This window comes from Engraulis encrasicolus, chromosome 15, assembly GCF_034702125.1.
Source record: "Engraulis encrasicolus isolate BLACKSEA-1 chromosome 15, IST_EnEncr_1.0, whole genome shotgun sequence".
Classification (NCBI taxonomy): domain Eukaryota; kingdom Metazoa; phylum Chordata; class Actinopteri; order Clupeiformes; family Engraulidae; genus Engraulis; species Engraulis encrasicolus.
Genome location: NC_085871.1, coordinates 5,568,803 through 5,594,091, shown reverse-complemented (window position 1 = coordinate 5,594,091; position 25,289 = coordinate 5,568,803). Strand labels below are relative to the sequence as shown.

Below are 25,289 nucleotides of genomic sequence, written 5' to 3'. Positions count from 1 at the left end.
TAATGTGTGTCAGTGGCAGTTGGCAGGAACACTTGGTGGCAGGCCTGGGGGGAGATAAGAGCATACATTGTTGAAGACAAAAAGGAGAGTTGTGTCACATGTGAATGTGTGGGGAGGGCTGTGTTGAGACTGTAGACCTTTGAAGGTTATACGTGTTAGTGAAGATGGACACGTTAAATCAAATCAGATAGGCCAGCATTCCATAAACTAAGACAAATAAGACTTGTGTCTGAATGAATGAATGAATTTATTTATTTTGTCTATTTGATGAAAAAACATTGTATAGCAACAGAAACCATACATTAAAAGGAAATAAATAGACAGAGATAGACACAAAAAAGCCCAAGGGCTTATTTCCATTGTGGTCCCTTATGTGCAAGTGAGGGCATATGGTGACATTCTTACACATACGCACATACAGTACATGTGTGTGTCAAGTGTGAATGTCTGGGGAGGACTGTGTTGAGACAGTGTGTAGAATATGAGTGTGAGCTGTTTAATTGGCCTGGGCCCACTGATATTCCTATGACAAACAAAGTTTTTCATGTTCAAGTCTTGTTACGCTAGACATTAATGGTGTAGGCCTATGCGGGCTACACACATTTGAAATACACATCACTGATTCTTGAGAAAGTGGCTAAAACAGGATGTAATCTTGAAAGAAAAAAACCAAGTGAATCACAAAATAATATGGTATATCCTCGTTGACAAAGGTCTTGGCTTTTCAGAAATGTACATGGCCAATCTCCCCATTTTGATTTTTTTTCAGAAATCAGGTATATCTCCGATCATACCTTGTTTTTTGTCAACACCGTCAGACACAATTAAAAGCAATAAAAAGTGTATTGATTTTGTTGCATATGTATCTGGAGTTTTTAAGTGATTGTGTGTTTTTTGGTTCACACATACGCCTTTAAATGTTGAAAATTCACTTTCATTCTATTTTAATACTGCTTCATGTGTTCTAATTTAAAAATATGTGCTGTCAGACAATGCTTACTTAATGCCTAAATTGGTCAAACATTTTTTTGTAATTTCACAAATATTCGTGTAGGCTTAAATTTGCTATTACTTTGATAATACAACATCTCCAAAGGAAAATTTTGTAAGGACATTCATTTAAAATGTCCAAAACTCCTTCTTACGGTGGTGACTTAAGAACTGACGGTGGTGACAGTTATCTGAAGGTGGTGAAAGTGACCTAATTATTACCTACATTTAGCAAAATAAATAGCCCTCTCAAGTCAATGACATCTAGCATGAACACTTTATTTTTGTGTGTGCACAGTATGTTTGTGCATGTGTTTTTTCTTCATTTGTTAGATACTCTAGGAAGTAGGCCTAGATTATTGAAAATGTGGCATAAACAGCTTTTTTCAAATCCAAACTATAGAGGTATATTATCATAGATGAAGGTCTTGGCTGTGCAGTGAATGTACAGTATTGGCCAAGCTCCCCATGTTTTACATTTTTCATGAAATGGGCTCTTTCTAGGTTTTGTGCATACTGTACCTGATTTTATTGTCTTTTTCTAAAAATCTGACGGTGGTGACTAATATGCTGGACACACTTTGAGCAATCAGAAAATAGTAGTAAATATTGCTTTACACACACTATGTGCATATCTGCAGAACCACTTCAATATGGACGTTCACATCATGGTGATATTATTCAATAATATCAGTGATTTTTACATTTTAAGTCAATTGAAATGATGATGTCTGTCCTTGGGACAGCTGTTTTTACAGGGTGTGGGCAGGTTTACAGCCATGAAAAGTAATAAAATTACACTTGAGTATTTCAAACGACTGTACATTTCTGTAACAGACTCCTGGGTCTTTACCTGGATTCATTTTGTTCATGAAAATGTAGCTTATTTTCAACAGAATTGGCAGTTTATTGCTGAGACATGTTTTAGCCGCTTTCTCAAGAATCAGTGACATTTGAAATGATCTCGCGGACCTGAGTTTGACATCCTTAATTTAGGGGGACCAAAAATGATGACCTAGTTGCAGAAAGTTGTGGGTCATCGAGCAACTGATGGTATCCAGGCAGTCCCAAAAAACACTGAATGCAATGCTTTCATGTTAGTGTTTCTTCATTACCGGTATGTCCTCTCATGCTTATGACAGACCTCTCAGTTAGGCAAAAGTCATGCTACCTAAGAAAGTCATTATGATGTCATAATGCTTTGGTATGAAATCAGTGACACTGAAACACTATAAACATTTTTGGCAATCCTCATTTTACCTGACTGAATGCAAGATACAAGCACAAGAAAAGCTACTGAGTGAGTTAAGTCTTAATGCTTTAGATCCAGATAGGCTAACTGATGAGGAATTGCAGGTGATTTGGTAAGTTTGATTGGTTGACTATTATAGGGTTATGAATTTAAATTTTAAGGAATAAGGATGCCATGGTTGTAGAATTTGTTGTAAAGGACATTATTGAAATGTTTATTTGTCAGAGAGATATACATAGTACAAAGTCAGCAGTCTGTCAGTCTACACCGTCTGTTTAGGGGAAATGGGAGTAAAGTGCATAACAATTGTGTCCGTGAATGTAGGCTGGGGGTTGGAATAGGCCTACTTGGAGACAGAGGGGAGATAAGAGCAAATTGTTGAAGACAAAGGAGAGTTGTGTCACATGTGAATGTGTGGGGAGGGCTGTGTTGAGACTGTAGACCTTTGAAGGTTATACGTGTTATTGAAGATGGACACGTTAAATCAAATCAGATAGGCGTACATGTGGCTTATTCTCAGATTATAAACCAAGCATTAAGTATGTCAGGATTATGTCACGAATGTCAGGAATATCAGGAAGATCTTAAGTGATCCATCTTAAGTGATAGTTGGCTCAGTGTTCTATTCAGAGATGCAATATAGAATTTTAAAGATTTCAAGAGTGTCTGATCACAAAACATTACCACTCAAAATTGAAATTTGGGCAACCTGAAAAGTTTCTTTGACACACAAAATGAGTATGTGCAGTGCAGCCCAATATCAAAACTGGATGCCATTTCTAAATGCTGCAGCTACAGTTACAATCCCAGTTCCCCATAGCTACCAGAGTATTTATGATGTCATGATGTATACCAGTATGACATAACATTCCAAAACTACTTTGAAAGCTCATTTTACCACACTGACAGTGAGATACAGACACATGAAAGAACTACTGAGTGAGATAAAGTAGTATTATATAGAGCCTACATGCACAGCAGGTGATCTCTGGTAGGTTTTCAGGTTAATTTGTTGATATACTTGTAAGTTAAGAAATCAATATTATGAGTGTGCACAGTGTGTAAAGTGCTATGTACCTGTATTTTGTATCTATTTAAAGGAAGAAATAACTTTATAGGCCTACTTTCTGTCTTGATAGGTGTCCAGATGCGTTCGGCACGTGTCAGTCCAGAACCTGTAAGTAAAAACTTCTTTTCCTCAAAAATGCTTCAACCCACCTGTTAAGGCATTATTTTAGGGTATTTTCACACCTAGTCCCCTTTAAGTGAACCACACTCAGTCCTCTTTAAGTGGACCAAAAAGTGAACCGACAGCAAAAGTACTCCATTTTGTTTTTGTTCATATTGTGAGTGTTTTACATAAAGAACCAGCTGCTTTTTCTTGTCCCATTAGGCTTTTGTGGTGTGTCAGTCCTTTATGATCACACCTGGTGCTCTCCTTAAGTTATTACACCTATAACAAGTGTAACTTTTCAGGACTCATAAGCAAACCATACTGAGACCGCAATAAAGGTCTCAGGATGGTTCACTTCCGAGGGGTCTGGGTATTTGCGGTGTTCACATACACACAAAATGCTGAGTCACAGGCCTGAGTTGACTTAAATGGCTGAAAGGGACAGGGTGTGAAAACAGACATTATAAGACCAATATTAAGTGGTGTCAATGCTTTCAAGATTGAACTGAATAACATAATGTATTGTGGGACCTAATGATTAATTATTTTTTAATGATCTATTTGCTGAAAGGTCATTGCTTTTTGTTTGTTTGTTCCTTTGTTTTTTCAGCGTGCAGAGGACAGCAGCCAAGAATCAACAGTGACATCTGTGGTATGTCTGAACTTACTGTATGCCATTATCATTCACGTGAAAACATTAGAGATAAATCAATGTCTGTGACACTCAGTACCACAGTGTGGATGCTTTTGAAATGTGTTCTTAAACTGAAGTGAATGACATTCAATATTACTGACATTAAGGGCTGAAGGAAAAATACAAATTGAAAAGAGGCCCGAGGTAGCTTTAGATCAGGCCTGAATACACCAACATAGAATGCTCTGCAGAACCGCATATGTGGCATGTTTTTGGCATAGCAGACAGAAAGAACAGAGTACGAGTCACATTAAATGAGTCACAATAAATAATCCATTCATATGATCCATTCCAAGTTAATGATACATGTACCATATGCTTATGTTTATTGTTGCCTTCCACATAATACAGATGCCAACGGATGCAGAGCTGTCTGAAGACACTGTGAAAGGTCCGTCCGGGTCGGCTGAGTCTTCTTTGGAGATTATAGAGAGTCCCTCAAGAACATCTCCTGTGGTGGAAGAACCGGATCTCCTGCAGACTGATGTAATATATAAACAAATCTAAACAAATTCATATTATGCACAAAAGTTATCCCAAGTTAAGGATACAGGTATTGCATGTGTAAGCATGTGTAAAGGTGCATATTTCTGTTGTCATAAAACAGTTGCCAAAGGATGAAGACGCTTTGGAGACTGTGAAACTTCCCTCCAGGTCATCTCCTGTGGTGGAAGAACCGGATCTCCTGAAGGCCGATGTAATATATAAACAAAAAGTTTCCAAAAGTTATCCCAAGTTAATGATACGCGTATTGCATCCATAATAAGCTGTTACATTTTGGGGTTGTTGTTTTTTTCCTCACATAAACAGTTGGAAGAGGATGCAGAGCTGTCTGAGGAGACTGTGGAGATTATAGAGAGTCTTCTAGAGTCTTCTTTGGAAGAGGATGCAGAGCTGCCTGAGGAGACTGTGCAGATTATCGAGAGTCTTCTCTACAGAGAGTCTTCTTTGGAGACGATAGAGAGTCCCTCCAGATCATCTCATGTGGAGGAACGACCGGATCTCCTGAAGGACGATGTAATACATAAACAAATCCATTCATACTGTATTGCACACCAAAGTTAATGATGCACTTATCACCCGGTGAGCCGTCGGAACGTCCTCTGATTGGCTGAGCAGGCGTCAATTATTCCCTGAGAGCAGGACACCTATGTCATGCAGGCGTGCGTGCGTCTAAGGTGCTTTTTTCTGGGGAGCTGCCTTTACTAATTCTAAACTGAAGGTTGCTATGGTCAAGACCCAATCGTTAGTTCTATCACATTTGGTTGTCAAGTCAGTCTGACAGTCGCCCCATTGTTCCACGCGCGTCCTTACACGCTTCCGCTAGAGGCGTGTCTGATTTCCTCACTAGATTAGGAAGTGGTGCCCATAGCAACGAACCAAGTGCAGTGGTTAATCTACTTTCTCACGAAGCCTTAGATCAACATATTAATTAATTGATGAATACCTAAATGCTGGCAACCAGGCCTATACATAAAAAAAATAAAAAGTTTTTTTTTCCCTCAAAACACAGTTGCCAAAGGATGCAGAGATGTCTGAAGAACCTGTGGAGACCATGAAAGGGCCGTCCAGGTCGGCTGGGTCTTCATTGGAGATTATAGAGGACCCCTCCAGAACATCTCCTGTGGTGGAAGAACCGGATCTCCTGCAGGATGATGTAATATATAAACAAATCCAGACAAATTCACATTATACACAAAAGTTATCCCAAGTTAAGGATACAGGTATTGCATGTGTAAGCATGTGTAAAGGTGCATATTTCTGCTCTCATAAAACAGTTGCCAAAGGATGAAGACGCTTTGGAGACTGTGAAACTTCCCTCCAGGTCATCTCCTGTGGTGGAAGAACCGGATCTCCTGAAGGCCGATGTAATATATAAACAAAAAGTTTCCAAAAGTTACCCCAAGTTAATGATACGCGCATTGTATCCATAAGAAGCTGTTACGTTTTTTTCCCCCGTTTTTTTCTCACATAAAACAGATGTCAAGGGATGTACAGCTGTCTGAGGAGGCTGTGGAGACCATGGAAGGTCCGTCCGGGTTGGCTGGGTCTTCTTTGGAGATGATAGAGAGTCCCTCCAGATCATCTCCTGTGGTGGAAGAACCGGATCTCTTGAATGCCGATGTAATATAAGAACAAAAAGTTTCCAAAAGTTATCCCAACAAAAAATTATCCCAATTTAATGATACATGTGTTGCATCCATAAGAAGCTGTTATATTTTGGGTTTTTTTCCCTCACATAAACAGATGGAAAAGGATGCAGAGCTGTCTGAAGAAACTGTGGAGACAGTGAAAGACAGATCATCTGCTGTGGTGGACGAACCAGATCTTCTGCAAGCCGAGGTAATATATAAACAAATTCATTCATATTATACGCAAAAGTTATCCCAAGTTAATGATACACGTATTGCATATCTAAGAAGCAGTAAAGATGTATTTTTTTGTTCTCACAAAACAGTTGCCAAAGGATGCAGAGCTGTCTGAGGAGGCTGTGGAGACCATGAAAGGTCCGTCCAGGTCTGCTGGGTCTTCTTTGGAGATTATGGAGAATCCCTCCAGATCATCTGTCTCTACTCTGGAGTCTGTGAGGGAGATGGCCACCCGTATGCCACCAAGCTCAGCACCTCTAGAGGTAGGGCCACATCTGCACTCTGTAAGACTTGTCGACTGTGAGAGAGTGAGTGAAGATCCACCCAGCCCTGCCGCCACACTCTCTGAGCACGAGATGAGGGCTCGAGAGTCCGAGCAGACATGCAGTCCTGCAGTGCAGCGAAAACCGCTACCTCGTCTGCTACCACTGGATCAACTCGCTGCCATGACACTCAAACCTGGTCCGATACCAGCGGATCTACTTGCTGCCATGGGACTAAAACCGATACCTCCTCTGTCACCACTGGATCAACTATTTGCCGCCACACCCTCTGAGCACGAGAAGGGGGCTCGAGAGGCCGAGCAGACCTGTATACCTGCAGTACAGCGAAGTCCGCTCTCTCCTCTGTCACAGACATGTAGACCTACAGTGCAGCAAAAAACGCTACTTCCTCTGCCCCGAGCAGATCAACTTGCTTCCGACACACCCTCTAAGCACGAGAGGAGGGTTCGAGAGGCCAAGCAGACATGCAGTCCTGCAGTGCAGCAAAGACCACTCTCTCCTCTGTCACCAATGGATCAACTTGCCACCATCTCAGACTCTGATGTCGAGAAGATTCGAGAGGCACTGAAACAGCAATGCAGACCTGTGCGGCGCAGACCGCTGCCTCCTCTGCAACAGGCACGCCGACCTGCAGTGTGGCCAAGACCTCTGCCTCCTCTGCAACAGGCATGCAGTCCTGCAATGCGACCAAGACCTCTGCCTCCTCTGCCACCTGCAAATGCAATGCAAAGGCCCAGGAAGAAGAGGTCCAGTGCTGAGGCATCCAAAATCGATCCAGATGACAAGCTGCCTGACTCAGAGAGCAGCAAGTCCCATGCCCCCATCTCCTCCCTTGCAGTGGTGACTGAGGACAAGGCAACGCAGACAATAACACCAAGAGTGAGTATAAACTGATACCACGTATGTTACATTCGAATCTTAAGATCTTTTATCATCAACAATGTGATGATTTTCGGCATGCCAGGATACGATTACCTACCTTCTGTTAGTCTGGTTACTATGGCCGTGTGGTCATAATTTTGTCCTTTTAATCAGATACCCAGTAGCCTGGGAACTCCCATACTGCCTTTAGTTCGACACAATCGTTTCGATCTGAAAGACAGTCTGGGGAGGATGACTCATAACGTCCAAGATCATGGGATCTGTGTCATAATGGCCAAGCATTCCGACCTTAACAGTTTCTCTGCCCAATCAGAGAGTGGCAGTGTGTCATAATAGCCAAGTATTCCGGCCCCATACGGAATTTACAATAGGCAACTCCCCAGACCTAATCTCACTTGTGATTAGGTCTGGTGTTAACCAGGCAAGATACCCAGATGCATAACCCTAAAATGCTACTTCATGTATTTGTCTCTTCTTGCAGGATGCATTGGAACACAAAGAGGGCTGTGAAGGACGATCGAAGGTTGAGAGTACAAGAGTTTTGGTGCTCTCAACAAAATTGAAATTTGACTTGGTTAAAACACTTAAAGAAGAGGCCAAGGCTCACTACAAAGAGGAGAAAATCATTCTGAAGAGGGACAAAAAAAAAGATAAAATAGACATTTTGAACGGCCAGAGGAGGGTTGAAACCGAGCTGAAAATAGTCAAGGGCCAGCTAGCGGCATGCTTAAAGAACAGCAAAAAGAAGCTGGTGGAGGAGGAGAAGGAAGAAAAAAAGAAACAAAAGGCTCTTCCCAAACAGGCAAAGGAAGAGAAAGTTGATCAGAAAAAGCTTGAGAAGGAACAGGACAAAGAGTTTAAAAAGCTGCTCAAAGAGAAGTTGGAAATGAAAAAACAGGAAATGATAAGAATACATGAGGAAGAGAGGAGGAAAGAAGAGCAAGAAACGAACGAAGAAAGAATTACTGAGAGAACGATATGCTGCTGCTGTAGAATAACGTGCAGACAAGAAGTCAAACAAAAGGAAAGCAAGATCACAAAGAAATTCAAGAAGCAAGTGGACATGTTGCTGAAAGAGGAAAAGAAGGCAGAATGGCTAAAATATGAGCTGCAAAAGTTGGAAAATGTGAAAATTAGGAGGGAGGCTGAGGAAAAGATTCAGAAGAGTCGGGAGATGGAGAAAAGAGAGGAGGAGGAGGAGAAGAAGAAGAGAGGGCTGGAGGAGAGGTCCGCTGCCGAGCAGGAGGCAAATGACTGGCTCTGTAAGATGAGGGCTGTGCTGAGACGAGTGAGGGAAGGTGAAGCTCGTCTCAGCAACCTTGTTTAAAAGAAGCCGGCAGGACCTGTTAGAGGAAGCAAGACGGACATTAAGGTGAATGAATGTTTCTGTTAACTTAACTGTAGGCTACACATTTTTTCAGTTTCTTTTTATTACTGAAATGGAGAAAATGTCCATAATTGAACTGGTCGACTGTATTTGATGTGACAGAGAATTTGTTGTGTGCAATGAACTTGATGAAGATGCCCATTGATATGTATGTAGCCTTTTACTGCAGGTGGGCCCAGGTCTGGGGTCGAAAAACAGCACAGGCATTTTTTGGTATAGACTAGCCCCTCACACAGCCCCCAGCTTTTCTATGATATTAAGCTCAGACCATGGCTATCCCATCATCTCATTCAAGGCCAGCCTGTATAAGTAGCCTCTTTGCACAGATGGGCCACTCATTGTTGAAAAAACTCAACCATAACGACATTTGCTACGACATTAGACAGTAACAGATTATGATTTGGTCATTACAATTTTGGTGAAAATTACAGCATCGACCTTTGAAAACTACCGGGGGGCTCTCCGCTAAAGGTTTAACATGACCCCTTTAACAGATACTTGTGCTCTCAATCACACATCCAACTTGGTGAAGGGTTCTACAGTAAAATGGTTCTTCTTCACATGCGCAGTGGTGCCAAGAGCAGATGAAAAAAAAACGGAGGGTTCCAAGGTGGGGATGTGAGTCTGCCCAGGATCTCCTGACGCCATACTGTCATGGTTTGTATGAGAAATGTCAAAGAGGTAAGGAGATTTTTTTCTCCCAAATATTCATTTGAGGTTATGTAGGTTTGTGGTAAGGAGATTTTTTTTTTTTTAAATGCAGTTGAAAGACATTATGGAGGATTAAAATGTTATTATGTTGTTATTTGACATGTTGGATGTAGAATTAACCCTTTACACTTGGTCCGACTGATGTTTTTTTGTGACCAGAATGATGTTTCATCATGGAGGCCCCCAGTGTCAACAAGGCTTATTTGATGACATGGTGCCAGTAGCATTTACCTTTATAGTTTTCACTATCCAATAAGGTCAGGTTGATGCATCCTGGCTGACATCAAGATGTACCAACCACACTGAGTATCGTACACCAAGGCAGCCAGAGGAGATACCTGGAAGCAGATACCTCAGCCCCAGCAGGAACTCTCCACTTAAAGGTAGAAACTGTTTGGAAAGTAGGAAGATGACGCTTTAACTTGTTCATTGAATGAGGATCTGATATGAATACTTCAATTACCTGTACATACATAAACACAAACTATTTTGTAAACAACCATGTTTCTGTGCACTTGAGACATTTTTGGTGCTGTTGTGACCAAGCCCAGCCCCTATAGGCTACAGATTGCTATGCACCCCCCGCTTCCAAAAAATTAAAAATTAAATTCACAACAAATTTACATAGACCGTGTATATCAACTGTCTATCACTGTCTACCAACGGTATTCAACAAAACAGAATATTTTGTATATATTGTATCAAAATTCTGCAATATTTTACTTTTGGCCTTGGCAGCTGGGGGCCTAGAGTGCAGCCATATCTAGTCTGTGTGGTAATCCGGCTCTGGCTGTGACACCAATGTCCCTGATGTTTCTTGTTTCAGCTGCTCTTAAGACCAACACACCTGGCTGCTGTCCCAGCACCAGACCAAGGAGGATGGTCCCCCCAAGAGTCTGGCTCCTCCCAAGGTTTCTTCCAGCGTCTGGGAGTTTTTCCTTGCCACCGTCGCCTTTGGCTTGCTGTTGGGGGCATGAGGACAGCTTTTGCTTCTTCTAACGTCCGAAAATAATAAAAAACAAAGTCAAACAAAAGCTAGAAATGCGTTGGGTGTTTTTGTTTTTCTCAAACATGTCATAAACCACAAGTCAAAAGTACGCTACACAAAAATAAAGGGGGGGGGGGGGGCTGCTAGACAGCATTGTGATTTTTAATGAAGAGTACATTCATATTAAGGGGTAAAATCAAGACAATCAATTACTTCTAAAATACATTTTAAAGATAAAAGATTATTGTGTTGATAGATTAAAGGATAGTTCCGGCGTAAAATGAAAGTTTCACCATCGCTTTCCCATGCCACATAATGTATCTAATGATGAGCCATTCCGGGCAATGCCGCGCCGTTATGGAGTTAGCTAATTTTAAGCTTTTTGGTGAAAAACGCAGCCAACGCATCACGGCGGGGCCAATTATAAACCTATTCTTTTCTGATGTTTCCCCATTATAAACAACTTCAAAAACGCTACACACTTCATCACAAAGGTCTCGTCAATCAAACCGAGGCACAGAGAATGTCATCGGACCACACAATCTTTCACTGGCCAGTGTTTTCAGAGGTGTCTCACTGTTGCAACTCTCTGACCCGGATGCAGGCTACTCAATCAGGTGGCTAGGTAGGCTAAACATGGTCCGCGGTTCGCACCGGCTGCGACCGTAAAATGAAAAGCTGGAACCCCGACCGTTTTCACCGACTGCCACTGTCTAAACCAGCCATATTACGGGAATGGCTAATAGCATTAGAAGTGGACGAAACTGGCGTAAAAACCCGGAGGGATCGCTACTACCGTGTGTGCAGGCAGCAGCTTTGAAGAGTTGCATGGAGAGTACAGGTAGGCAGACTACTCTTACAAAGTAATTGCAACACGGTATAATATAACATGGATTCAGCTTTGTAATAACACACCACTGGTGGTGTACTTACATCTGTAAGAGTACTTCTAGTACGACACCTCCAGCCCTCCTCCGTTGCGTAATGGTCCATCTGACCTCGCGCGCCCTGGTCATTAGAGTCTACTTCACTGAAACTACTCTAGCATGCTTGACATCAACCACATCGAATGCCTCAGGTCGCACAATTTCACAATTTCACTTGCCATCCCGCGCTAGTTTTGTTTTGACAGTGTATTTATCTCCTGTAGTGGGCTACATTTACTGTACCTGTAGGCTATGCCTTCCCAAAACAGAGTGCTTGCTGGCAAAGACGCGCGGTGTTGCAACCAGTTTCACAGATTCACAGACAGTCAAGATTCATGAGCCAGACACATTTACACATGTTTCTCTCTCTTCAAACATACCTCCAGCCATGTGCCTTTTTGACACAGCATTCCTCTTTAGACGGTTTCGTTTAGGTGTTCCATCTCCCTTACTCTTCTTGTAGCCATCATCCATCATCCTCGAAATGCTCCCTCCACACACGGTAGTAGCGATCCCTCCGGGTTTTTATGACAGTTTCGTCCACTTCTAATGCTATTAGCCATTCCCGTAATATGGCTGGTTTAGACAGTGGCAGTCGGTGAAAACGGTCGGGGTTCCAGCTTTTCATTTTACGGTCGTAGCCGGTGCGAACCGCGGACCATGTTTAGCCTACCTAGCCACCTGATTGAGTAGCCTGCATCCGGGTCAGAGAGTTGCAACAGTGAGACACCTCTGAAAACACTGGCCAGTGAAAGATTGTGTGGTTCGATGACATATCTGTGCCTCGGTTTGATTGACGAGACCTTTGTGATGAAGTGTGTAGCGTTTTTGAAGTTGTTTATAGCGGGGAAACATCAGAAAAGAATAGGTTTATAATTGGCCCCGCCGTGATGCGTTGGCTGCGTTTTTCACCAAAAAGCTTAAAATAAGCTAACTCCATAACGGCGCGGCATTGCCCGGAATGGCTCATCATTAGATACATTATGTGTCATGGGAAAGCGATGGTGAAACTTTCATTTTACGCCGGAACTATCCTTTAATTAATGCAATTTTAAATCATTTGTATTTGCCATTTGTGGAAAGGCTCTTGGGGTAGTATCAGCTTTGCAGATTGAGGGCACCATAACCTTAGGCCAGAAGTGACCTCACTCTCAGTGGAGAAGTTAGCAACTCTTTTGGCTACTAAATGCAAGGCTGGTGACAGATTTGGCATGGCCTGGGACAAGCTAATCTGAAAAGCCCCCTGACCCCCGACCCGCCTTCACTCAATACGCACCATGTAATGGTGACCCAATTCTGGGGTCCTCCTGTACTTTGTACCTGGGCCTGGGGCAACTGACCCCTTTGAAGTGAGAGCACACCTGGGACACTCCAACACCCATGGTCATTGTGGCACAACATGAATGGGGGAGAGCACTGGTTAACTAGATTGCATTCTCACAGAAAATGCTGGAAGCGGGCTTGCCTTTTGGGGCAGAGATGAGCAGTTTTATTTTTGATATCTCTATCCCTAAATTAAAAACAAACTACTATTGAGAAAACAAAGCTAAAAGAAATGTTGGAAAAATCAATTCACCCAGTCAGACGTTATGAGCCAAACAATTCAGCCATCTTGGATTCAGCCATCTTGAAAGTGTTGTAGCTCCGCGTTTTGAGGATATACTAAATGACATACAAGTACATGCTATTTTAAGTTGGCTAAGGAACACTGCATATGATATAATTTTGAAAATCAACATGGGTCCGAGTGGGATTCCAACTGACAACCTCCATATCTGTAATCCAGCACCTTTGCCATTGATACTAAATGACATACATGCTATTTTAAGTAGGCTAAGGAACAGTGCATATGATATAATTTTGAAAATCAACATGGGTCTGAGTGGGATTTGAACTCACAACCTCCATATCTGTAATCCAGCACCTTTAGCATTGAGCCAAACAGCTAGCTGATATAAACATTCCAGCGAGACAATATCGGATTGCATTGAAGAGCTGAACAATAGACTTCTAGAATGGTAGTTGCAGGTGCTCGTTAAGAATAGAATGTTGAGAGAAAGTGAGATGGAAGAGATGGAACCTTTTATTGGCAGCACCTGTTCTGATTGGCTGTATGGGAGTTAGTATGGTGCTCTAAGGCAGAGAGCAGAATCAAAAACAGTTTCTAGGTCTTTAGCTTGCTGTTGTTAAAAAAAACTAAAAAGAATTGGCACATGTCCTGTTCACAGATTGGAGTCATACATGTGATCTTTCCCAGGTGAAAAACCCATATACTTAAAGTGTACTTTTTTTGACCGTACTTAGTACAAAGTGTACTATTTTCGGCGATTTAAAGTGCGCTTCATTGCACTATTAGTGCGCTGAAGCACTACTAAAGCAGTACTTCAGCACACTTGCAGCACACTGAGGATGCTAAATTGGCACCGCTTTTGGACAACTTTAAGTGCACTACAAGCATACTTTTGAAAGTATGCTCCAAACACGCTTTTCATGCATTCGTATGGCATTAATAGTGTGCTTGAGTACACTTCTATAACATTTTATTGTTACTAGAAGTACAATAAAAGTATATTAACTTCATGCTTCTTTGGACTACATTGGAACATTTTAAGTCTGTAAAAAGTATATCATATTAAGTATTGTAAATATATAACAGGTATGCTTGAAGTATATTTACAGTACACTCCCAAGTACATGAAATAATACAAATGTAATAAAACATGTGAATAATTTCACATTATCACTTTAACAATTTCACTGTATTACCTTATCAAATTGACCTGAAAGAACACACAGGAAACAGAGGTAGCATTTAAAATCTGCGAGCAGATTTTATTGTTTAACGGCCGGAGGAGTTACTGCGTGGGGAGACACCCAGCAAGTCCTGAAGTGTATACAGAAACAAACTTATTTAAAACAGTCCCAGTCCCCCCAGTCCATGACGTCATCTTTCCTATCATGAATATGTAAAACATAATATAAGGAACATATATGGTCTCGTCTCCCCCTGTCTCCGTGGGCACTTAGTGGCGTCTGGTATGTTATGGATAGTCTTTACCAGCCTAAACATCCAAGGTCAGAGTTCAACAGACTAGTACCCCAAACAGGACGACCAAGGCAGAGATGTTTTCCTTGTGGACCAGAGATGTCACATAACTCAGAGCAAAGGAGAGGGAGAGAGAGAGAGAAAGAAAGAAAGAGACAGAGAGAGAATAACATAGTATAAAACTCTAACTAAAGGTTACACTTTTATCACATTGTATATTTTCAATAATACATGTAGAGAATTTCTTAACATACAATCCATGCTGGTCCTCAGAGCTTGTACATTACACACAGCCACATGTCACAGTAGTGATACAGTATGCATGCCTAGCACAACTGACATTGACAATCATTGCATTGTTACAGAGATTTCAGATACACATTATACTTTATTTCAGTCTTGTTCCACCCTCCTGCAATTGATCATTTGAATTGATCATTAATGGTGACCCTTGATTCTTTGTTTGAACAATTAGTTCCAACTTACCTCTCACCATGATGTCATGGGAAGTGTGAGCCTATATATACCAGAACATATACGTGACCATCATAATGACGGTGGGAACATGGTAATTTTTTGTGTACCACTTTAAAATTTTAAAACTCCTACAATAAACGCAGAATATAACAATGAGTAATATTTTCATGCAAACCAAAGATATTCCTTAGAGGTCAATGGCTTTCTGTTTGAGAAATTGAGCTCCAAGAAGTGCATTACATGATGGTACATGCATGATGATGCATGATGGGTAAATGCACTTTGTGTAAGCACACTTTGAATATATTTGGATGAAGCACAATCATGGTGCACTTAGAAAAAGTATACTTCCAATATGTTAAGTGATCACACTTCACAAATCACACTTCGAAGACACTTGGGTGAAGTATAATCAAAGCGCACTTTAAAAAAGTGCAATTGCAATATGTTATTAAAAAATACACTTTTAGTAAGTTCACTATTAGAACACTATTAGTATATTCCTCTAAATACACTTTAGCCAAACATCTTCTAAGTGCACTTTATGTATGGTTCGCAAAGTGTACTTTCTTTGAGAGCAACTTAATTACATCTAATTTTAAGTACACTTTAAATAAGCATATTGTAAACATACTTTTTCTTAGCACAAAAAGTGTGAGTGCGCTTTTAACATGCTAAGTACACTTCAGTTGTGCTTTTATTGTACTAAATTGAACCACTTTTTCACCTGGGTTCTAACAGTCTTTGAATGAAGTTTATAGGTTAAACGGTTCAGTCACAAATGGACCTCTTGTGGAAGATGTGCTGACCTCTTCAGAAAGGCACTTCAAGAGTCAATGGGAAAAGTCATTGGGCCAGCCCTGCAGTTTTTACACACCTGCCATTTAAAAAGTAATGGGAGTTGGGACATGATACTTTCCCAGTTTGGAGACATCTCATAGAGCTCGCTAACAACGCGTCAACTAAACTTCTAGGTGAAAGTGTTGAAAGCCTCCTACACTCTGATCTGTAGAGTGACGGAACACTGTCTCCTGTTCTACCATTGTTTTCTATGGGGACCCAAATTTGCACAAAATCGCCAAAAACGGAAAAACGACAAGAGACAGGGACACGCTAAATCAGAACAGATGATCTCCAAGCCGAGCCAGTCGTTTTAGTTGAACGATGTCTCTATCTCGAAAGGCCTATGTAACAGTGGCACGTTTACAGTTAATTAAATTCAACTCAGCTCTTGCACGACTACGCCACCTAGGGTGGGGGAAGACAACCTAGGAGTGAAATTACCCCCCAAATTAGTAAACCAGGACACAGGTTCGGAGCACTCTCAGGCAGGAGTCAAGTGTTTTATTCTCTTTACATTACAAATACAATAGTCAACTGGTCAGTCATCAGGTGAATACACATGTGCAATTATGCAGTGGTGGTGCAAAGGGACAAATACTAATACATTACAAAATACAATATGGATGAATTGTATTAAAGACAATATTGCACAAATTCCCTATTATCTCTCACTGGCGAGCAGTTATGTGGAGCAAAACTGCCACACACACTACACATACACACGCACGGCACCTGTGCGAGAGAGGAGGGAGGCTACACTCAATCATACGAAACGCCCCAGTACGGGGGAGACAGGGCAATGGTGTCACTCTTAAAAGGGTGGAGGAGCTAGGCTAACCAATAGCAGCACGGTTGAAAAGGGATAGTTAAAGACTAGGGGAAAGGCCACACAAAATAAACACAAAATAAAGTACTCACACAAAATAAAAAGAAAACACACATCTACTACTACTACACGCAGCAAAATAGTAATAGTCACCCAAGTGCACACAGCAATGGAAAAGTGAGGGAATCCACCACCCGAAGACCGGCGCGCTATGGCAACTCCATACCTATCCAGGGAGGAGAGAAGAGAGAGACACTCAATAGCGAGAATGACACGTGCTAATGTATTACACAATTTGCATACACAGTGATGACTAGATGCAACTTAACTTTCGTGTAGCAAGAGAAAGGGGAGAACTACACCGCTGTAGGCTGACTGAAGGGGGTGTACACTTGCCTCTTGGTGCCGTGCCTAGAGGATGATAACCACACACGCATACAGACGCACAGACACACACGCACTCACAACACACACAGGTAACCAGACCTGCGCAGTGCGCAGCGAGGAGGCTGGCGTCCCAAGAAATGGGCCAGAAAATAAAAATAATTAAACCAAACAAAAGCAGGACGAGCAGGTGGAGCCAGTCGGAACCGGCGCAGAGTGTGACGGCAACAAAACAGCAACCTCCGAGGAGTGTAGCCAGCAATCCCACGGCGTCAGAGAGGCACCGCTAACCCGATCATGGATCCGTGGTTCGGAACAATCGCAATTTGGACCACACACTGAGGAAAGTGAGGGTAGATTTAGTGACTAAGGTCATCGTTACCATCGGAGCAACAACATCAACGTAGCATTGGCCAGCTTAGCATCCACTGACTGCAGTCAGGTACCCAGGGGCCAACCACTGTGGCCAATCCAAAGCCGGCGTAAGCACCACGAATCAGTGCAGTTCCACGCAAGAATGGCTAGAAGTGGAATGCAGTCACATAATCAGGCCCGTAATTCAGACAATACGGCGATCGGACACATCATAAAGTATGAAATGTTAAATGCCTATCTGAAGGTACCAAATCTACCGGATAATGATCACGGCTAGCAGCAGCTCACACGCCAGCCGGCGTCCTTTGCCGGCAAAACCAGTGTTGCCAGATTTCCTACGACAAATAAGCGACTGACGTCCTAAAAACAAGCCCAAAAGAAGCGACTGAGGGGCGTCGTGAAAACAAGCCCAAAAGAAGCGACAGAAAGGGTGGGTTGTCAGTCGCGTGCCTGGTCAGGGAAGACCTTGCTCTTTGCGGGGATCTGCGTGGCAGCTAAAATCCCCACAAGTGACCACAGAAAGTGGGAGTTAACGATGCTGTAGTATGGTTACTTGTAAAGATGAGTGAGAAAAACCAAGTTGCCATTGAGAAACACATTCAAATCACCACCAGAGCAGGAGAAAACAGCAAGCCCAACTCTGAAAAGAACAAGCCCAAAAAAACCGCAACCCGCGACTTTACAAAATTAAAAGCGACTGCTCAAAAAAAGAAGCCCAAAGTCGCGTATAATAAGCGGACTTGGCAACACTGGGCAAAACAACAGCGGGGCGGAAAGAGAGACCCACGTCACGTCCAAAAACTACATTTATCAACATAAAAGTCCTGCCAGTAATGGGCCAGCCAATCACAGACAAAGGACCAAAATCAGTTAGATTGAAGGGTGTAGACCAATCTGTCACACCTAGGAGGAGATCCATTTTCTATTTTTACTGCCCTGCACAAGAAAGCAACAAAAAAGCAAGCAAGCAAGCAAGCATAATAAACTGTACTTAGAGATTACTAGAATCGGGCCTTGCTCTGCTAAGAATAAGATAAGAATAATCCCTACTTTAAAAATTGTTATCATTATCTGTTTAAACAATGTCTTTTTTGCTCTGTGAAAGTCATGAGTTCAGAAAGAAGTTCAATTATTGTTCAGAAGAAGACCTTTCAGAATGGTGCGGCTGAACTGAAATTTTGAAATACTTTGACGATCTTGAAACTAGACAGCACATGTTAGAAATAGGAAGTTTTGTGTTTTGCAACTGTCCAGTATGATGTGAGCTAGGAAATACAAATTCTTGCTTTTGCTGGACCAAGTGAGAGTCAAGATCGGTTCGCTCTGAGACAGAGCTCGTTCTCTGAAAAGCGCTCTGACCTTCCTCTCCCTTTGCCCAAAGCGTAAAATCTTACTTGTGTTGTCCGTGTCTGTTAGGCCTAACTATAATTGTGTACAAAACTGTCTAACTTCCCTGACAAAGGGCAATGGACAGGTAGGCTAAACAGGGTAAGACAGCTGGCAAACGTGGATGCAAGCGCTCCATTGGCAACTTCCCATACTCAGATTGAGGAGCTGTGTAAATGCTAATGCACGTGTTGTCAAACATTAACTCATTTTCAACCATATGACATCCCATGTTTATAACATCACAACCAGGATGTGGGCTGTTGGTTGCTCACTAGTTCAAGCTGTTTACGGGCTACAAGTCAGCACAAGATTTAATCAGAAGCCAAAAGCTTCGCTTACTAAGACATTTAATTCCACAAGTTTATTCTTTGCAACAGGTAGCCTATCTCCACCAAGTGTGTGGATGCAAGGGGGTAAATCATAGATTGTTGTATGCAGGCCTATGTTTATGGAAAGACAAGAAGAATTCTGTTGGATTAGCAGTCTTTAAAGGTGCTGCAAGTAAAGGAAATCTTTGGGTTGCGGATGTAACCTTGGTTCTGTGAAGGAAAGAAAGGCTGCCAGACGACTAGCCCAAGGGGCTGAAATATAATCCGCGCATGCGCGAGTTCTGAGGTACACTTATATCAAAACTTATCACGTGAGTGTGCCGCGCTACTGTACACAGTATATAAGTCCCAGCGCGGCATACTTCGTCCTCATAAAAATCCTGAACGCGAAGTCCAGAGCGACGACGAAGTCTGGCAGCCTTTCTTTCCTTCACAGAACCAAGGTTACATCCGTAACCCAACGTTCTGTTTCACTCAAGAAAGGCTGCCAGACAGCTAGCCCAAGGGGCTGGAATATGTATGCCCAAACGTTGCGGCGGACAACCATATGACAATTGAATAAAGACACTGGACAATGCAAGAGTCAAAAACCCTTATTGAATGTCCACATGCCAACAGGGCTAGAGTGACTGGTTAACAGAACTCAAGTTAAACACAGTTGAATATGTGACAATCTGTCACAAGCTTAGAACCGAATTCCCAAAGGATGTGGGAGATAACATGTTGAGGTTATAGAACCTTGTGAAGATCGACGGTGAAGCCCAGCAGGCCACCGGGCAAACTTCTCGTAAAAGGACTCCCTTCAGGAGCGACCATGAGGTGGCTCAGAGTTAGGAGGGCGGTAGGAGTCCAACACAATCGCCTGGTTGAGATTCTGTGTTGAAAGAATCTTCGGCATAAAGTCTGTATTAGGGCGTAGGACCACACCGGTGCCTTCTGGCTGAACATGGAAGCAGTCAGGATGAATGGACAGCGCATGTAGCTCTCCAATACGCTTCGCTGAGGTGATGGCGAGAAGAAAAATCGCCTTCTGAGACAGCCATTTTAGGTTGATACTCCCAATGGGGGCTTCGCCAGAGCACTGAGGACAATGTGGAACTGCCATGGCGGCACAGATTGAAGCCTCCTTGGGCGCAGTCTTTGAGCTCCTCTCATGAATTGGATAGACAGAGGATTAGCTCCGAGCGTTTTGCCATCTACTCGCTCATGGCAGGCGGATATTGCAGAGAGAAAAACCTTTAGCTTTGAAGGGGACTTGCCTTCACCAAGTTTCTTTTGCAAGAATTCCAGGACTGAAGCTAGAGGGCAGGACCGGGGGCACTCATGCCACTGTTCGCACCATGCTTTGAAGGCTGCCCATCTTTAAGAGTACAAGGCTCTTGTCGATGGGGCCCTAGCACACTGCAAGGTTCTTGTAACTGAGAATAACAACCCCCGAGCGAGGAGGGTGTCCCTTCTAACGGCCAGACCCACAGATTTAGGGCGGCTGGTGTCAGGTGCCACAACTCTCCCCTTGCGCAATGGGAGTTGCCATGGGGTGCTCGAGAGGAGGGTCTGAATCTCTGCAAACCATGGCACCTGGGGGCGAAATGGAGCCATTAAGACAACTCTCAGGTTCTCCTTCCTGGTCTTCTCCAGGAATCATGGAGAGAGGGGGGAAGATCGTCCACCCCAGTGGTGCGTCGTCTTGGTTTAAGGAAAACCAGAGTGGACAGTGGGTCGACTCCCTTGAGGCGAAAAGATTGCTGTGTGCCTTCCCAAAATGAACCCAGATCAGATGCACTGTTTCCGGGTGCAATCGCCATTCACTTGGGTGTGGCTTACCCCTTGACAGCAGGTATGCTGCTGTGTTCAGAGTGCCCGGCAGGTGCACTGCTCTGATCGAGTGGAGTCGAGTGCCTGCTTAGAGGAGGAGTTCCCGGGCCATGTTACGTAACGCCTGGGACCTCAGGCCTCCCTGGCGGTCACATATGCTATGGCCGACATGTTGTCTGTTCGAATTAAGACACTCTTGTTCTGGAGTACTGGCAAAAAGTGCCGGAGGGCAAGATATATCGGTCTCAACTCGAGAATATTTATGTGGGCAGTTTTCCAAGGTGGGCGCCACACTCCTCTGGCTCCTACATCATTCAAGACTGCCCTCCAGCCTGACAGCGATGCGTCTGCAGTCAGAACTTTGCGCTGGTAGATTCTGCCTAGTCGTACACCTCTGCACAAATTCTGGGGTATGGCCCACTATTGGAGGGCTCATAGGCACACAGGTGGCAGAGGGACAGATTTTCCCCTGTCCAGTACTGGGTGTACTTGGGCAGGTACCACTTTGCACTGGACCCATATCTAGAAGGCCAAGGCGTACCACCTAGGATGCAGCAGCCATGAGGCCCAGCAGCCTCTGACACTGGTGAGCATGCACATTCCTCCGTCCCATGAACTGTGACCGGCATTGTTTCAGGGCAATAACCCTCTGATCCGAGAGACATGCCACCATCGTCAGAGTCCAGTTTCACTCCAAGGAAGGTGATTTGTTGTGAGGGAGGCAGTTGGCTCTTGTCTGAATTGAGAGACAGGCCCAACATTTGCAAGTATTCCATTACCATTGCTGTGTCCTGCCCTGCCTGCTGACTCTACTGGGAAAATTTTAACCAGTCGTAATTGAGATAGATAATTGACTCTGACGCCCCTCTGACACAGCGGGCTCAAGGCTGTGTCCATGTATTTTGTGAATGGGATAGGCCGAAGGTAAGGACGTTGAACTCGAAAGTTCTGTCCTCCAACGCAATCGGAGAAACTGGCGATGAGCAGGGTGGACTGCAATGTGGAAATAGGCACCTCTGAGGCCTATACTCGTGAACCAATCCCCGCACTGAATCGATTGACAGATTTGGGTCAGTGACAGCATTTGAAATGCAACGGGCGTAAATACTGGTTTAGTGGCCTTAGGTCCAGTATTGCACGGAATCCACCATCTAGTTTCGGAACTAGGAAGTAGCTCAAATAAAAGCCACTCCGCCGTTCGTTGCGACTTAACTCCCTTATTGCTCCTTTCCTTAACAGAGTATTTATCTCCTCTGTAAGGCCAGCTGCCGCTCTGGGTCTGGCTGATGAGAAACAAGAACACCCTTGAACATGGGTGGGCGGCGCCTGAACTGTAGCCGGTAACCAAACCTTACCGTTGAAACAACCCAAGAACTGGGAGAACACATTTCCCACACCTCCAATTGAGTGTGGGAGAAAACGTGCAGCAGGGCCACTTCAATGTCTGGAAGAAGGCTGCGGGGCGGCAGAACTGGTCTGTGGCCATCACGCTGCCGAGGCCTATAAGGCCTAGCAGGGTTTCCCGGCCGGCGGCTTGCAAAGGGGGAAACATGCGCCGGTCGTTTTTGCCCATGTCTCTGCATATTGGGGCAGCTCTTTGGGAAGGGCACACCGGGGTTACCTGTATAGCCCTTATCAGGCAGATGCCGCTTGGGTGGAGGGGGCCTTGGCAACAGTTACTCCCACTCCTTCTTTGACACCCTAGACTCTTTGGCCCGGTGGAGCATGGCAACGCCAGGGGCAAGAGGTAGCTCCATGAGCCTGCTCCTGTCCTGCTTGGGCAACTTCAACTGAGCCAGCCACAGGTGCCTCTGTGCCATCCACAGTGAAGCAATGGATCTCCCACTAGAGTGTGCTGCACCCTTGGCAAGGTGCAGCCTGGTGCCCAGGCCCTAGTGGCGCTGTATGGCGCTCAGCCAGCTGCTGCATCAACCACTGTTGACCGGATGCCAAGGACAAATTTCCCTTCACCAGAGACGCCATTTTATTGCTAGAACATCATAGGTCTCAGACAGTTGCTGAGGAGAGGGTTGAGTAGCTGGTATCGAACCTGAGTCCGTGGACGCCTGGGAGGATGGTGTATTATCTCATGTAGCCTTATTCACCTTACTCAGTAGAGTATGTGATGAGAAGGGGAGACCGCTCCCCCTGCCCTTAAAGCTAGTGCATGATCAGGGCTCAGACATTGTCACACACAGTGTATGTCCATCTTTCACTGGCATTCTACTGTTGCAATTAGAACAGTTCTGGAATCCAGGCATCCTTTTTTTTTTTTTTTTTAACCTATATTAAAATATATAATTATTATTATTATTATTATTATTACTTCATCATTAAGTATCATTATTATTTCAGTCACACCTTGACTTTAGGCATGAACCTGATAGCACTGTTACTGCCTGGTACCAGATATGGTTCCAGCAGAGGTGCAAGAGATGGTGGGCACTAAGTGTCTCACACTCCAGTAGCAGCACTAATCACCCTAGGTACCGACCCTGGTACCAGCGTTGATCACTCATCGGTACCGAGAATGAGATTGTTGGTACCAAGAGTTGCGCAGCACGAGATCACGTCATGTGAGGCTGCTGGAGTAGCCTATAACATGCACGCAAGCAACTCCTTCGACAGAGGGAGAGCGGCGGCAGGCAGCGTTGATTAGCTAGAGAGATGTCTCTGTAATCTCTTTCCTCCCTAGAGCAAACCACAACAACAGATTACTTACCTCAAGTTGAATTTCAAGTTGAATTTCAAGTGGAATTCTGGTACCAGCGTTGATCTCTCACCGGTACCGAGAATGAGATTGTCGGTGCCGAGAGTTGCGCAGCACGAGATCACGTCAGATGAGGCAGCTGGAGTATAACATGCACGCAAGCAACTCGATAGAGGGAGAGTGGCGGCAGTTTGTTACACAGGATAATTATTCCACTGTGGAACCAACAAGCCCAGCGAGTAACTTCCTCGACAGAGGAAGAGTCGCGGCCGTCCTGCAGGAGAGTTCATGCACGCAAGCAACTCGATAGAGGGAGAGTGGCGGCAGAATCACAGTGAGCTACTGAACGGCGCCGAAGGTGCCCGTAGCAACATTAGAGATATAGCTAGAGAGATGTCTCTGTAATCTCTTTCCTCCCTAGAGCAAACCACAACAACAGATTACTTACCTCAAGTTGAATTTCAGGTGGATATGCGCCTCGGGGATTCCACGAGAGTAGCTTCACATGCGAAAGCAGGGAGAAGCCCCTGTTACTATAAGCGGCGATAGCACACTTTAATAAGGTGGGGATAATAGCCTGATAACGATAGCCTGGAGAGGGGCAACAATAGTCACCAGCTCTCGGACAGCTAACTGCCAGTAGGCACCTCGTTACCAGTATCAATTCGTACCTTATCAGATCGCGTGAGGGATTAAAGAGGACGAAGTATGCCGCGCTGGGACTTATATACTGTGTACAGTAGCGCGGCACACTCACGTGATGAAGTTTTGATATAAGTGTACCTCAGAACTCGCGCATGCGTGGATTATATTCCAGCCCCCTGGGCTAGCCGTCTGGCAGCCTTTCTTGAGTGAAACAGAACCTGACTTGCCGAAGACTAGAAGAAATCGTTCATAAAGTAAGGCACAGGCGTTTTTTTTCTTATCCTCTTCTTATTTTTCTTCTTAACTTGCCCATGAAGGGATTAATGTACAATCATGTTAACCTTTGACTGGGCTAATATTTGACAGGTTTCTAGTTGGCGGGAAGGGTTTTGGCGCGAAACATCTGTCCCATTTCAAAAACAAGTAGGCTAGGCTACATTGTTGTCGAGAAAAACATAGATAGGTTACAAATAAATTGATTATACTGTATTTCATTCAGCTTGTAAGGCTCACAAGCTTGGTCCATGTTTAGGGTTCTTGAAAGGCAGTTATAACTTAGACTAGACTATAGACTAGAACTATTACAGCTGGTCCTACATGTCTCCTACTGTTATTCTACAAAACTACAAAAGTTTTTCAATCAGATTAGCTGAAAGTGCCTGTGGCTCACTTAACCTGTTGAATTTGTAACAGTCGTGTTACAGTGTGGCTCGTCCGAGCTGTTCTTTGCTTCCTTGTTTGTCCTAACACGTTTTCATTTCACAGGTTTTCCTGGCAATGGAACCCAACAAGG

General features: G+C 43.8%; 1 protein-coding gene and 1 long non-coding RNA gene across 2 annotated transcripts; both read left to right on the top strand.

Annotated features, from left to right (window-relative positions):
* The first annotated feature begins 2,260 nt into the window (after positions 1-2,260).
* On the top strand, positions 2,261-4,068 carry LOC134464405 (uncharacterized). The gene is made up of 3 exons (XR_010037882.1): positions 2,261-2,354; positions 3,382-3,419; positions 4,027-4,068. It is a non-coding gene; the product is annotated as an uncharacterized LOC134464405 (long non-coding RNA).
* A 345-nt stretch (positions 4,069-4,413) lies between these two features.
* On the top strand, positions 4,414-9,685 carry LOC134464404 (histone-lysine N-methyltransferase 2D-like). The gene is made up of 10 exons (XM_063217855.1): positions 4,414-4,596; positions 4,718-4,807; positions 4,921-5,127; positions 5,624-5,767; positions 5,889-5,978; positions 6,091-6,234; positions 6,358-6,453; positions 6,569-7,642; positions 8,127-9,017; positions 9,602-9,685. Exons 1-9 carry the CDS (start codon positions 4,417-4,419, stop codon positions 8,970-8,972), a joined length of 2,871 nt encoding a protein of 956 aa, XP_063073925.1. The 5' UTR covers positions 4,414-4,416; the 3' UTR covers positions 8,973-9,017; positions 9,602-9,685.
* The last annotated feature ends 15,604 nt before the right edge of the window (positions 9,686-25,289 follow it).

Bases quoted from the DNA above. Each gene is read 5' to 3' on its own strand.
- LOC134464404 (XM_063217855.1), top strand. From the start codon at position 4,417: ATGTACCATATGCTTATGTTTATTGTTGCCTTCCACATAATACAGATG. The intron at 4,597-4,717 runs GTAATATATAAA...GTCATAAAACAG, and splicing joins CGGATCTCCTGCAGACTGAT to TTGCCAAAGGATGAAGACGC. The intron at 4,808-4,920 runs GTAATATATAAA...TCACATAAACAG, and splicing joins CGGATCTCCTGAAGGCCGAT to TTGGAAGAGGATGCAGAGCT.